The sequence below is a fragment of the Phacochoerus africanus genome, chromosome 3 (assembly GCF_016906955.1).
Source record: "Phacochoerus africanus isolate WHEZ1 chromosome 3, ROS_Pafr_v1, whole genome shotgun sequence".
In the NCBI taxonomy this organism is placed as follows: Eukaryota; Metazoa; Chordata; class Mammalia; order Artiodactyla; family Suidae; genus Phacochoerus; species Phacochoerus africanus.
Window position 1 is genome coordinate 713,171 of NC_062546.1, and position 13,906 is coordinate 727,076.

The window sequence follows — 13,906 nt, forward strand, 5'->3', positions numbered from 1 at the left end:
CCGCCAAATAAAGGTGCACTGGAGGCTGAGCCCCCTTGAGCGGGGATGGAGGCCTGGAGGGGCCGGGCTGGGTGGCAACAGGGCCTGGGGACTGCGGGGGCCTCGTGGGAAGGGGGATGAGTCTCAGGCTTAGAGAGACCATGGTGGGGGGTCCTTGAGCCAAAGCCGGGGGGTGGCCACCCCCCCGAGGGACGAGGGTGCGGATCTGGGCCGCACTGGCCAGGACCGTGGGGCCCTAGTAACAAGCAGCCACTTCCTTGACAAGTGCTTGTTTATCTGCACAGGAAACGGGCAGAGGAGAGGTTTCAAGGCTCGGCCTCCGTCCCCTGTCCCTCCGCGTCCAGGCTGCTCCAGCTGCTCCCCGTGTCCGGGATCTGGGGGGAAGGTCTGGCTCACTCGGGGCAGCAGGGGGACCGTCCTGGCAGGAGGAAGGCGTGGGCAGGTCCGAGGGTGGGTGGACAGCTGACATCTGTCAGGACACGCTCTCCAGCCTGCCCAGCCTCGTGGGCCGCTGGACCGCGAGCCAACTGCGTGAGCTCCTCCCAGGGTGCTGCCCCTCGTGCCCCCTGCCCCCACCCCCAGGCCGCCTGGGCCAAGGGGCCGCCCCCATGCACACCTGCTCCAGCCTCCCTGCCCAGCTGACCCCGACCTGGGCCTCCCTGGGCGCCCACCGGGCCGGCTCTGGGCTCCCCCACCCACCTGCCTTCCTCCTGGGCTCCCTGCCACCCACCCCTCCCATGGGCAGGGCCCCCTGTCCCTCCCAGGGGAAGGAGGGTGTGGGTAGCAGTCGTTTCCTTTCCTGGGGGCCCTGTTCTGAGCCAGGAAGGTGGGTCCTGAACCCCCCCCCCCGGGCCTGGGGCAGCAGGTCCAGCCATTACTAATCTTTGTCCCCGAGGCCGAGGTTAAGCATGAGATGGGGGAGGGGGAGGTGGCCGCGGTGGGCGTCCTGAGAGCCCCCGTTAGCCTTGTCTGGAAGGGCGGGTACAGACAGGGGGTGTTACGGCAAAGGCAGTGGGGGGAGGCGCCCTCTCTCCCACCCACACACTGCCTGGGACCAGGCTTCCCCTCCCCAGCCACACCCTCCCCCTCCCCCCGCCCCCCGCCGCACCCTGTCGAGGCCACAGCTCAGCCCCCCTCATCAGCCTCTCCACCTCTCAGCCTCTGAGCCAGGAACGGCGCTGCAGCCCCAGTCAAATGGACTTGTCTCAGGACAAGGTCACAGGACCAAGCCTCCCGCTGAGCCCCAGCCCAGAAGAGGGCGGCAGGGGGGCACCTAAGCTCAGGCTTCCTGGGAGATGGGAGAAGGGGCTGTTTTGGGGTCTCCAGGAAGCCAGGCAGCCAGTTTCAAGTGGGCTCAGGGAGTCCCTCTCCCCACCCATAGGCCTGGAGCAGGTGTTCTGGGCCCCACATAGTGACCAGCCCCAGGCGTGGGGAAGAGCCGCAGTCCCCCAGACCCCTCCCCAGGTGTCCGGTACCTCTGTCCTCGGGGCGGGGGCCACCGTGCCCCCCTCCTCCAGGGAGCCGGGCCTCGCTGCGCATGCCGAGGGCCCTGGGCGCCTCCAGGATGGGCATGGGCGGCCTGGTGCCCTCGTGGGAGCAGGAGTGGAGCTTCAGCACGTGCGCTGGTGGAGGAGGGAGGGGAGGGCAGTCAGCAGGGGTGGGGCGAGGGGACCCTCCGGGCCCTTCCCTTGCTCCGTGGCCCCACGAGGCTGGGTCCACTAAAGACCGGGCGCCTGGGCTTCTCTCCTGCCAGCCCCCAGGCTGGAATGGAGATGGGTGGGTGGGGGCAGAGGAGGCTCTGGGGGCCTCACCAGGAGGCCAGGCCACTCACCCTGGATGGCAGATTCACAGGCCTGGCCCACGAGCTGGTAGATGGTGGCCAGGGACGGTGGCTCGCCCTGCAAGAGAAAGGCGGGCCTCGTGGCCGACCGCTCGGCCAGCGTGGGGGTCAGTGCCTCTCCGTGCTCCCCCAGGAAGGGCTGGGACCCCGGACTCCCCATGCTCACCTTCTCTCCTCGCTCCCCTTTGGGCCCTGGCAGCCCCTGAGTGGGAGGAAAAGAAATGCCTGGACCCCACGGCCTCGGGCCTCGCCCCCTGGATCCCGCCCATGGGCCCCGCCCACTGGGTGCAGGCCTCACGCAGGAACAAATCCCAGGAGTCCCAGTGGACAGAGGACTGGCCCTGCCCACTGCAGAGGGACCAGCCAGGCCGGCTCAGGCTTCACTGCCCCCCCCCCGCCCCCCGCCATGGGCTGCAGCCCCACTCGGCCTACAGGCCCAGGTCTGCCCCCAGGTCCTGGAGGCCAAGCCCCACCTCCGCCCCCACCTGCTCTGTCTCGGGCTCTCTGCCTGAGCTTCGTGGTGGCCACAGGAGGCCCCTGGGTGGTCAGCGGGGACCAGCCCTCGCTGTCCGGCTGTCAGGCTGTGTGGGGAAGGGCCTTACCGTGGGCCCCACGGCCCCTGGGAGTCCTCGCTCCCCGCCGCTGCCCCTGGCCCCTGCTGTGCCCGGGAAGCCCTGCAAAAGTGAGACTTGGCTGCAGCCCCCATGGGTCTGGCCCCCTCCATCAGCCCCAGCTCCCTTAGTCTGGATCCCCTTGCCCCGGGCCAGCCCCTGTAGCGCGTCCACAGCTTCCTGCGGGCTCTGCGTCCTCACCTGGGCCCAGGGCAGCACCCCCCACCCCCGCCCACTGGTGCTGATTCGGCGCTAAAACCTCCCCAACTCTGGTCCCATTGTCGGGGTAACCACGGCTCAGGCCCCCAGGGGAGGCCTCTGGCAGGAGGGGCAGCTCCGCCTCCCCGGCTCCAGCAAGGCTGACCCCCAGGAGACCCTGGCTGGGTCTGGGCTGCTGGTCGGGGACTCCCACTCCGAGCAGGGAGGGGCGGTGGCCCTGGCCCTCCAGTGGGGGCACCTGGAGGCTGACGAGGGGGCCCAGGCCCCGTCCCAAATCCAGATGCACCATCCACCCTTCGCAGGCCCTCCTGCGTGTGCTGTTGGGGTGCGCAAACGCGGCGTTTCTACCGACGCGCCCCCTGTGGGGCTGGGTCGGGGGGGTGGGGGCCGCTGCCATGTTCCTGAGCCCTGGGGACCCCAGAGGGAGGGACCCTGGAGGGTGCGGGCAGGGTGGGCGGGGTGGGCCTCCTGGAGGAGGTGGTGCCTACCCGGGGGCCAGGGGGTCCAGGCAGGCCAGCAGTCCCCTCCAGGCCTCTCATTCCCTGAGGGCAAAGGAAGGGGGGCTGGGCCTGGGCAGCTACTCCGCCCGCCCCTCCCACGATGACCCCAAACCCACACCTGGGAGGGGGGAGACGCTTGTGCCCCCCGCCCCAGGCAGTGGCCACACCTGCCCCGGGCCGTGTGGACTGGCGCTCCCTCCGCCTTGGCCGGGCTGGGGCGGGGGCAGGATGGGGTGGGGCTCCCGTGCGGGGCAGAGAAGGAAGCCCCCAGCCTCTGTCTGGAGACCCTCTTGGGCGGGCTCCTCTCCCACCTTTGGTCCCTGGATGCCCGCCTTCCCGGGGGTGCCCTGGAGGCCGGGGTGACCCTGGAATAGAACGGAGGCAGCCGGCCAGGCTGAGGCCCAGGTCCGACCCAGAGGAGGAGGCCGTATCCCCGCCCCAGGTGCGGCCGGCCCTCTACCTGCAAGCCGGGGAGTCCATGGTCCCCCTTCTCTCCTTTGACCCCTGGTGGACCCTGGAGGGGAGACGGACTGAGGAGCAAGAGGAACGGGGAAGGGCGTTGGGACGGGGGGTGCAGGGCAGGGGTAGGCGACACCTACCACGGGTCCCTGGATGGCTCGGCCCTGGGTGCCTGGTGACCCCTGCTGACCTCCAGGACCCTCGGGTCCCCTCTGTCCAGGTGGCCCGGGCTCCCCCTAGAGGCACAGGGGTGGGCGGGGCTGAGGAACACGGGGCCCCTCCCGCAGCCCCGGCGCCCGAGGCCCCCAGACCCAGGCGGGGCACCGGGTCTGACCCTGGGCTGACTCTCCACGGGCCAGCACAGAGCCCCGATCCCAGACTCGGGAACAGTCTGCCAAACCTCGAGGCGACCGGGACACCAGCGCCGCTCAAACCGCTGGACTTGCAGTTAAAAAAAACAGAAAGAAAGACAGACTGCTTTCCAATAATCGCTGAGAAGGAAGCCTATCAACGCACCAAATTCAACACAGAAAACCACAGGCTTCCCCATTTGCGAACTTCAACGCGAAAATCCTAAATAAAACACGAGCACACGGACGGACGCCTGGAGCAGGTCAAGTGGGCGGCGATGGGCTCAGGGACCGCGCTGGCTCTTAACTGTGGCCGGAAGAGGCCGGGATTTGCGAGAGACAACATCGCGCACCAAACTCGGAGAAATTATCTCCTTGTGTCCACAGCAGCTGAGGAAGCACCACATTTTTTTTTTTAGGGCCACACCCACAGCATACGGAGGGTCCCAGGCTAGGGGTCGAATCGGAGCTACAGCTGCCGGCCTCCACCCCAGCCACAGCCACGCCGGATCCTTCACCCACTGAGCGGGGCCAGGGATCGAACCCGCGTTCTCATGGTTCCCTGTCGGGTTTGTTTGCTCTGCGCCCTGCCGGGAACTCCCCAGGAAGCCCCACATCTTACTTAACATCCATTCTTGATTTTTTTCAGTCTCCTAATGACACGAGGTTAGGGTTTGACCACCACGTGGCAAAGTTTATCGGTCCCAGCCCCCGGGCCGGCAGCGCACACTGTGTCAAACCCTAGAAGCCTTTGCAGGACGTCCAGCTGAGTACCTCGGCTGTCGCCACGGGTCTTTGACAGACTCTGGAGTGGCACCAACACCAGAAGAGCAAAGAACAGTAAAAAATCGGAACGGAGACCCTGAGGTGGTATTTCGGAGGAGATGCAGACTTAAACCAGGAAATTCCAAGAAAGCCAACATCTGAAAATAAAAACCTATGGCAAAGGAGGTAACTGAGGAAGAACTAGGGGCCAAAATCATACACAGAGGCGAGGGCTTAGGGAGGATGAGGGCGGAGCTGCACACCGGGTGGGGTCCAGCTCCCGCCTGGACGGCAGGTGCCCAGGCAGCGTCTGACGTCACGATTTGGACTCTGGAGTCTGGAAAGCTTGTGACGTGACAGAGGTATTTGGCGTGAGGGAGGGAAACGAGCGCCTGGATAAATGGGCTTACCCGTCGGGGCAGGAGTCTGGGGGAGCAGGGAGGGGGGCGTCCCCCCCAGCTTAAACCATAACTTCAGATGAGCAGACATCTCTGTGTTTGAAGGGCCTCCTGGAAACCACGGGCAGGTGCTCTCCTCAGACAGAGGGACCCTCAATATGCTAACGAACGTCAAGAGCTGAAGACAGACGGTGAGGCTGCCTAGACGCGCGTGGTTTTCGTTTTGGCCACACCCACGGCGCGTGGAAGTTCCCGGGGCCGGGGTGCAATCTGCGCCACAGCAGGGACCCGAGCTGCTGCAGGGACAAGCTGGCCCCCCCAACCTGCTGTGCCACAGGGGACTCCCAGGCAAAGGTGATTTTAAAATCTGCACAGAGACACACGTCATAAACCAAGTCAAAAGGCAACCACTTGGTGAACGAGCCACAGTTCAGGGCACAGATGTTTCCGTAAAACCCAGAGCCCCGGAGAGTGAAGAGGGGAGATCAGCCAGCGGAGCAGGGTCGGCGGACCCACGTCCAACAAGAAGATACCGGGAACGTGCGAAGGGCTCGGAGGCGCTGTGAGCTGGGTCACGGGAAGGCAGAAAACGCGCATCCGGTGGCCCGCCCGCCGCCCGCTCCGTGGGCTGAGGCCCCAGGGGGAGGGCGTCGCACCCCACTGGGTTGGGCTGCGTGGGGCTCAGCCCACATCCAGCCCCCCAGGACCCCCCTGACTTACCCTGGGCCCTGGGAAGCCCTGCTCTCCTGGGGCTCCGTTCCTCCCAGGGGGACCCTGCAAAGGGAACAAGCAGGGCTGGGCACGGTTCCCGCCCAGGCCGGGGTGTTCACGGCCCCCCAGCAACGCCCTGGACTCCAGTGCCCGTCTTTAGGCGGGAAGAGGAAGGGGCTTCAGGGGGAGCGCGTCCTGCAACCCCCCCCACCCCCCCCCCGGCAGCCCTGGTTACCGGACACTTGGCTCAGGCGGGTCTGTGTTCCCGCCCTGCTGAGGCCTGTGACCCACCAACCGCAGTGGGTCCTGGAGCCTCAGGCCGCCGGAGGGTCTGGATCTGCACCACAGGGGGCCCTGGCCCGCAGCCACCTCCCCGGGGGCCTGGGGAAGGGTCCCCAGGCTGCCCCATGGCCCAGAGCGCCCAGGACGGAAGCCGCCTGTGGCCGTGACCATGGCCGGGCCACCTCCAGCCCGCCCGTCCGGGGCCCCCACCGCAGGGGAAACATGGGCTTCGACACTGGAGGGGACGGCTGGGGAGGGGACCCAGCAGGAGGGAAGGGCTGGCCAGGAGGGGCATCGTGCGCCGGGGGCGGACGAGGGAGCGGGGCTCGTGAGGTCTGTGCTCAGTCTGCAGGCCTGGCAAGGCTGCTGGGCGTGGGGAGGGGCCACCCTCGCCACCACTGGCAGCGAGCCGTTGCCAGGAGTCCCTGATCACCCCCGGGAGGAGCTGCTGGACTCACCGGAGGCCCCTGGGGGCCCGGGGGCCCGGGGGTCTGCGGGGAACAGGCACAGGCGGGTGGGAAGGCAGGGCAGGCGCCTCCCTCCTTCTGGGAGAAAGGAAACGCTGGCGTCAAGGGAGCTCGCTCCTCGGCCCCATCTGACCCCAGCGCTCGGGGTGTCCGTGACACAGGGCCCAGGGAACCCTAAACCCACCTCAGGGGGCCGGGGGTGAGGGGTAGGACCAGGTCCTGGGTTCCACGCCCGTGCTGCCCGCACAAGCCCTGGACAGGAGCCCCTCTCACTTCCTCACAGGTCCCCGCATGGCGGAGCCCAGCCTGGGCGCACAGGGCAGTGGGCGAGGACCCTGGCCCGCACCTGCTCCCGTAGGAAAGGGCAGTGGCCCAGAGTGTGTGACAGCAGCCCCCCCCCACCCCCCCCCCGCCGCGCGGGGAGCTCCCGGGCCTGCTCCAGCCTGCTTGCCCCAGGGCCTCCAGCACACCCATCCAGCTGCCTTGAGCTCCAGCTCTGGGTCCCGGGACCACCTCCTCCAGGAAGCCTGCCCTGATTCCTCTCAGAGCTGTGATGACCTGAATGGCCCGTCTACTCCCAGACTCTTCTGCTTTCTTGCCACCTACCGATGCCGGCAGCTCGCAGCACCCATCCTCCTCTGCCCAGGAGTCACTGCAGACAATCTGTAGCATCTGGAGCTGGAACTATGGAGAGGGAGGGGCAGGGTCGCCAGGGCAGCTGGGGCAGTGGCTGGAAGGGGCTCCGCCTCCCCGGGTTGGTTTGGCTCCGCAGGACGAGGTCCGTGCTCACCGAGGCTGAGCTGCTCCGGGGGCCCCGGGCCTTGGCCAGCCTCCCCAGTGTGACAAAGCCCTCGGCGGGCAGGCTGCCAGCCTCCCCGGCGGGCCTCTCGGCCACCTTCCGGCAGTCCACGTAGAGCCTGACCTTGGAGCGGCCCACGGCCACGTGCACCTGGGAGGCACCACGGGAGTCAGGACACGCTTCCCCCTCCTCGGCCCCAAGGCCAGGGCCAGAGCGGGGGTGGCGAGATGACCGTCCCCTGGGGCTGGGGTCAGGAGGGTGGCCTTGGCTTCCCTGCAGGATGGGCCAGGTGAGACCCGCCGCAGGCCCTCCCGGGATGTGCGGGGCCGGGAAGGAGGCTGCGAGCTCTTCCACCGCAGTCAAGGCGAGGGCGTCCGGGCAGAGGGACTGCGGGGGCAACGTGACCCTCACGGAACGTTCTAGCAGTCGGCGGGGGCGGGGGCATGGTGACTGGGGCAGAGGCCCGGGGTGGGTCCACCCCAGAACTTGGGGGGGGGGCGCATGCACTGCGGGCGTTCTGGGAACTTCTGGGACCTTGTGGAAGCTCCCGAAGAATATCCTTCTCACTTCGGGCAGCTCGAAGGTGACCTCTTGCAAGGTGGCCCTGGGGTCCCGGTTGAAGTAGGTCAGCGACTTTCTGCCAGCTGGGGGCCGGGCAAGGAGCCTGTGAGACACTCTGGTGTGGAAGACGGGAGGCCCTCCCAGGGCAGAGCAGGGGCTGCGAGGGGGGGGGCGTTCTGGGGGGGCTGGCCACGACAGGTGTGCAAAGCCCCGGGCACCCCAAACCTCAGAGTTTGCCAAGCATCCCTGCCTTCAAGGGGAGACCGGGGCCCACCGCTCCCCCCACAACTGACCGTCCAGCAGGACCCCCAGGACGGGCTGGAAGTCCTGGGCTGCCACCTGCCACAGAGCGAAGGCCTCGCGGGGTGTCTCGGGGAGCAGGCGCAGGAGGAAGGCGATTGTGTGCTCCGGCGGGAGGGCGGCCAAGTGGATGTCACTGTGGGGGCACAGGAGGGGGTGGCCACGAGCCCGAGAAGGGGCCGGACCCTCGGGACTGCAAAGCAGGGTCCTCGGGCCGGGCTGGGCCTCCTGCCTCGGGGTCCCTGTGAGCAACATGGGGTGTGAGGGGCAGACCCTCTCCCCGGGCTGGGGTTCCAAGCAGCCCCGGACCCCTGGGGCCGCAAGAGCCCGCGGCCATTCCACCACCGCAGCACCCGTGCTGGTCTCTGCAGGGTCTCTGTTGGGTGGGCAGGATGCCGGGGTCCCCACAAAGGTGACTCTGGGCCTGTCTCCTGGCGACCAGGAAGCCACAAGCCCAGAGGCAGCTCTGCCCTTGGGACTTGCTCAGACAGAAGGCACTGGGGGTGGGGAAGGCAGGGACCAGGCTCCCGAGCCACCCAGTTAAATGCTCTAATGCCCAGCCGCCTCCCTGTGTGCCCTCCTGGGGTGACCAAGGGCCTGCAAGCACAGCCTAGCCCCAGTGCCCCAATTCCGTACGCAAACCGACCCCAGGGCCTTGGCATGGGCTGCTCTTTCCCTGCAAGCCCTGCCCTCCCCCTTCTCTCCGGCTCCTGCTCTCTGCCACCTCCTGGGGGAGCCTTCCTGACCCAGGAGGGACCCGTCACTCTCGTTAGCCCCGGAGGCCCGTTCGTAACAGCTATCACGGGGGAGGGCTTCTCCCGTGTGGGGTCCCCCCCTCCCGTGCTGGCTGACTGCGCCTGTGCTGGGTGACCGTGCCTGCAGGACGATCTGCCCCCACCTCCTGGGGTGCGAGCTCCCTAAGGACAAACAGGAGGCACCCACTTGCTCTGTGAGGCCCTGGGAGAACCCCACTTGCAGGAGGCACCGCAGCCTTTAGGATCGGCAGCCACCTCACCGCAGGTTGACTGCGAGGGTGGAGCCAGGCCCCGCCGGGCAGAGGCCAGGGAAGCTTAACCTCAGGGCTCCGGGTAACCAGGACCACCCGCCCGGACAAAGAACCACCGATCAAGGCCTGGGTCGGGGAGGGGGCTGCGGGGGAAGAGTCAGGCTTCAGCCCCCACACGAAAAGTGAAATTTGCCAACCAGCCTCCACAGACACACAACTGGGAGCAGGTCGTGGGGAATCTTCGCAGCCAAGATCAGGGACAGGCCGCACGAGGCCACCCGCCTGCGGCCGCCCCACCCGCCTGCGTCAGAGAGAAAGCAGGCTGTGTAAACTGCCCTGGATCCTGGTCGCCTGGGGTGGGTTTGCAGAACGACACACTGTGTATTTTCCAAAGTACTGCTATAAAGCCTGTGATTTACCCTCGCGATTTAAAATATTTTAACTCGAGAACAACGGCTCTGCAGGTGGAAGTTCTACTTGGCGACCCAGGGCGTCTCCCACCACGAAGCCGGGTGGTTGGCCGGCGTCAGGGTCCCCACGTGGTCAGTCACAAACTGGGGTTTCTTACGCGCCCCGGATAGCCGCAGGCTTGCCGAATCAAACTCAGGCACACAGGAGGCAGGCGTTTTCAGCCGCGACAAATTTGGCGGTGCCTGCCCTGGGAGTCTGCAGGTGCAGTCAGCCCCTGGGCCGCAGGGAACAAGGACCCTCCTCCAGGGACAAGGACCCTCCGCCCACCCCCTAGAGGAACCTGCATCACTTCCTGGAGCCCGCGTGCCTGGGGCCGGCTGCCTGCTCGGCTGTGGGGGGCAGAGCCCTGAGCCCGGGGCCCCCCACCTCCGGGAGGCTCTGCGGGACGGGGCGGGCGCCTCCTGCTCTGCGCCTGCTCCGCTCGGGTCACACGCCCCCTGCCCGCACCTGGCCCGGCGCGTCAGCTGAGCCTCCTTGAAGAGCGTGAAGGTCTTGGCGGGGCCGAAGGCCGAGGGCTCCATGGACACGCCGCGGAGGGCAGAGTACTCCTTCTCCACCAGGCCGAAGGCCGCCATCAGGTCAAAGCCTGTGGCGGGGGCCAGGCAGCGAGCCTCAGAGGGGAGGGGGGCAGGGGCAGAGGGCAGGAGGCCCCGGTCTGGGGTCGGAGGAGCAGGCAGGGCAAGCCGAGGCCAGAGCTCCCAGCCGACGGCCAGCCAGCCGGGACTGGGCTCAGCCTCCCGACCCCGCGGCCCGCCGCAAGGGGGCCCCGCCCAGCAGCCGGAGATCCCGCTGGGGACTCCGCCCCAGACAGGCCCCCCCCGCACCCCCCCCACCCCCACCGGGCGGGTCTCCCCGACCACGCCTGTGCCCGCCAGTCAGCGCCCCCTCTGGGGACCGTCTCAGATCCACGAGCAGTAAAGATGCGGAGTGGCCCCAGGCTTGGCCCCTCGCCCGCCCAGCTCCTGTTCAGCGGAGGCTCATGGGGGCCACACGGGACCCAGGGCCCCCAGCATGGCTCTGCCCTGCCACCGTCCTAGGCATAGCCTCGGACAGGTGGCCTTGGACAGGCCTCAGTAACCTCCACCCTGAAGCAGGAATAAAGACACCAGCGAACCCCCAGGGTCCCGCCCTGCCTGCCTGAAGGTCCTCCGATGTGCCCAGGACCCAGATGCCAGGCCACCCTCCCGAACACGGACCCAGAGGAGTGGGTGGGGCCAGGAGGGAGCCCCCACCACCCAAGGGCAGGACCTACCTGGGAGGGAGCTGTTGGGGCGGAGGGCCGGGCAGGCTGCTGGGAGTGGGACGAGTCAGGGTCAGGGAGGAGGGCCCCTCTTGGCTGGACCGCGTGCCCTCAGGGACGGCGAGGGACGGAGATGGTGTCCTGCAGCCCCAGATTCCACCCCCGGGAAGGCAGCACCCACTGGGGCTGCGCCCCGAGAGGTATGTGTTCCAGGCGGCCGGGCCAGGGGACGCCGCACATGTGGACGTGCCCACCAGGGGCACCGCCGTCCTGGGGCTGGGCTCCGCAGGCTTGCTCCCCCGCGGGCACCGCGTGGCGCTCGGAAGTGTTCCAGGTGAGTGCGGCAGGAGCTGGGGCCCTTGGGGCGGGAAGTGCTCCCCACCACCGTGGGAAGGTGCTGAGCCTCAGGTAGTGAGGTCCCCGTCCCCAGAGGCATTCAGGCCCAAAGCAGGGCACCCCGGGGAGGGGACACAGGGAAGCTGGGCCAGGAAGGCTGACTGGCCTCTGGGGAAGCACCGGGAGACTGATTATCCAGGGAAGCCAGCGGGAACAACAAAACGGAAGCAAAGGCTCCTCTTGGCTGCACCCTGGCCCAGGGCCGACGGCTGCCCGGAGAGCGGGCTGCCTGGCGTGGGCTCTGGGCTCTGCTGTGGCCGCCCAGCTGGGATCTGCCCCCATGTCCCCACTCTGCAGGCTGCCCCATGCTCCCGGCCCCCCTTGGGCCTCTGCAGGCCAGGTTGCAGCCGCGGTCCCCTCCACGGCCGCCGGCACGCATGCAGCTGGACAGCTGTGGCCTTACCCCTCGGGCCAGCGGTTGGAGTTTCAGTGGGGAAGGTCTCACCTGAAACCCCACACCCTTCCGCTAAGCTCTGCAGCACGGGGCTGCACACGGGGTCCTGCTGAGCAGCCCCGCCAGCTCTGTTCCTGGGGATCCACCGGGGGCTGGGGGCGTGGTGCCCACTCACCCGTCCGGCCCGTGGCAGACACGGCCATGCTCTCCCCTGCTCTGTAGACGGCTGAGACCAGGACCCTGTACTTGGTGGCTGCCAGCAGGTCAGGCAGCGTCACGTGGCTCCTGGGTCCTGGAATGGAGATCTGGGGGCGGGGGGGGGTCCCCTAAGCATCTTTGCTCACTTGGGCCTCTCAGCTCCCTCTCCGTGTGTCCGACCCACAGAAGAGTGGGCCCCTCGACAGACAGGGTGGGCCCAGGGGCGGGCAAGGGGCGACAGCTTCCTGGCTCCTGAGACCCACCGATTTCTCGGGCCCCAAGCCCGAGGCCAGTGCGTAGGTGAGCCGGTAGTGGAGGACAGGGCCGCTCGGGGGCGTCCAGCTGACCCGCAGGCTGGTGGGTGACTCAGAGGCCAAGGTCAGGTTGGAGGGCGGGCTCTGGCTGACTGTGGGGAGAGCACAGGGGTGGGGGCCTCAGATGGCACTGCCCCCACCACTCCACAGCCCTCACCACGCCCCCCCCCAGGCCACACTGCCCAGTGGCCTCAGCACGGATGGCCACCAGGCCAGTTCCAGGACTGTCTTTGGCCCTATGTCACCCCAGAGGACTGGGACCCTCGGCCACCCCGGGGACGCCTGGCTGGAGGGCTCGGTGCTGGGGGACCTCCCACGGACCCGAGCCGTCAGGTGCGGGGTCCGAGACGCGGGGAACTGCCCACGGGCCGTCTTGGGAGTCTGGGGCCCTGGGCCCACGGAGCTGGGGACCCGGGGCAGAGCAGGGTCACCTACGGGGGGTGTAGCGGAGGGAGGCGGGGTCGCTGCGGGCCCCGTCCCTGTAGTAGGCCAGCACGGTGATGTCGTACTCCGAGAGCCTCCCCAGGCCGCGCAGCACGGCCGCGCCCAAGTTCCCTGGGACAGCGACCTGCTGAGAGCGGGGGCCCGTGTCCGCCCTGGGGAGCGGGGTGCTGACAGGGTGCAGCAGGGGGGTCTGAGCCAGGGCCCGGGCGGGGGGCGTCTCCCCCCCCCACCTCGTGGGCCTTCCCATCTCCCAGGGGCGTCCACGTGATCTGGTAGAGAAGCACCCCCGACGCCGCTGCGGCCGCCCACGCCAGCCGGACCTCGTCCCCGGGCAGCTCTGTCACTGACAGCCGGCTCGGGCTGGGGACTTTCCCTGGAAGAGAGAGACGGAGGCTGGGGCCCCCCCGTCCCCGCGTGCTATGCCAGGGCCCCCCTTTCCCAGGACGGGCTGTGGGCTGGGCACTGGCCCGTGCCCTGCCATCACACCTGTCCAGGTGACCGTCCTCCTCTGGCTCGGGGCCGTGCAGAGCAGACACTGGGCAGATGTGTTGACTCGAACTGCCCAGGGGAGCAGAATGAGGTGGCCTGGGGACACTCACGTGTGGTCAGGCGGCCGGTCAGTGTGGAGGAGTTGCCCCCGGGGTACAGGCAGGTGACACGGACGGTGTACGTGGTGGAGGAGGACAGGGGGCCCAGAGTGGCTGAGGTGGCATTCCCGGGAACCTCTGTCTGCAGGGGCGGGGACACAGGCAGCTGGGGAGGGGGCAGCCGGCCCCAGAGGGAGAGCCGGGCCCAGGATCTGCCGGCCAGGAAGGCCCCATGACCAGCCCCAGACTGGGGAGTCAGGGGAGGGGATGCCGGCTCCCACCCACTGGGGTGGGGCCTCGCCCACCTGCCCCCACTTTCTTTCTTTCTTTCTTTCTTTTCATTTCTTTATTCGTTCTTTCTTTATTGTATTTCTTTATTTAGTTGCCTTTCTTTCTTTCATTTCTTTAGGTCTGTTCTGTCTTATTATTGATTTCAGTGGAGGTTAGGTTGAGAGATATGCTCTCTCGCTAGCCTCCGTCCTACATCCCTCCCTTTTCCTCTTTCTTTCTTTCTTTCTTTCTTTCTTTCTTTCTTTCTTTCTTTCTTTCTTTCTTTCTTTCTTTCTTTCTTTCTTTTTTCTTTCTTTTCTTTCT

At 67.7% G+C, this 13,906-nt stretch overlaps 1 protein-coding gene across 6 annotated transcripts in view; it reads right to left on the bottom strand.

Annotated features, from left to right (window-relative positions):
* Window positions 1-262: 262 nt before the first annotated feature.
* Window positions 263-13,906, bottom strand: part of COL20A1 (collagen type XX alpha 1 chain) — a 24,167-nt gene continuing 10,523 nt past the window's right edge. For 2 of the 6 annotated variants that reach the window (XM_047770654.1, XM_047770650.1), the window contains 22 exons: window positions 13,325-13,454; window positions 12,956-13,098; window positions 12,717-12,852; window positions 12,231-12,373; window positions 11,945-12,074; window positions 10,992-11,030; window positions 10,187-10,325; window positions 8,256-8,398; window positions 7,936-8,045; window positions 7,393-7,551; window positions 7,209-7,286; window positions 6,594-6,680; window positions 5,863-5,916; window positions 3,770-3,865; window positions 3,631-3,684; window positions 3,482-3,535; window positions 3,159-3,212; window positions 2,443-2,514; window positions 2,007-2,042; window positions 1,832-1,898; window positions 1,476-1,622; window positions 263-418 (listed from right to left, as the gene is read on the bottom strand). In XM_047770654.1, the coding sequence (XP_047626610.1) occupies window positions 393-418; window positions 1,476-1,622; window positions 1,832-1,898; window positions 2,007-2,042; window positions 2,443-2,514; window positions 3,159-3,212; window positions 3,482-3,535; window positions 3,631-3,684; window positions 3,770-3,865; window positions 5,863-5,916; window positions 6,594-6,680; window positions 7,209-7,286; window positions 7,393-7,551; window positions 7,936-8,045; window positions 8,256-8,398; window positions 10,187-10,325; window positions 10,992-11,030; window positions 11,945-12,074; window positions 12,231-12,373; window positions 12,717-12,852; window positions 12,956-13,098; window positions 13,325-13,454 (2,097 nt within the window). In that variant the 3' untranslated portion in view covers window positions 263-392. The remainder of the gene's footprint in view (window positions 419-1,475; window positions 1,623-1,831; window positions 1,899-2,006; window positions 2,043-2,442; window positions 2,515-3,158; window positions 3,213-3,481; window positions 3,536-3,630; window positions 3,685-3,769; window positions 3,866-5,862; window positions 5,917-6,593; window positions 6,681-7,208; window positions 7,287-7,392; window positions 7,552-7,935; window positions 8,046-8,255; window positions 8,399-10,186; window positions 10,326-10,991; window positions 11,031-11,944; window positions 12,075-12,230; window positions 12,374-12,716; window positions 12,853-12,955; window positions 13,099-13,324; window positions 13,455-13,906) is intronic. The other 4 variants (XM_047770655.1, XM_047770651.1, XM_047770652.1 and 1 more) reach the window with 4 other exon arrangements.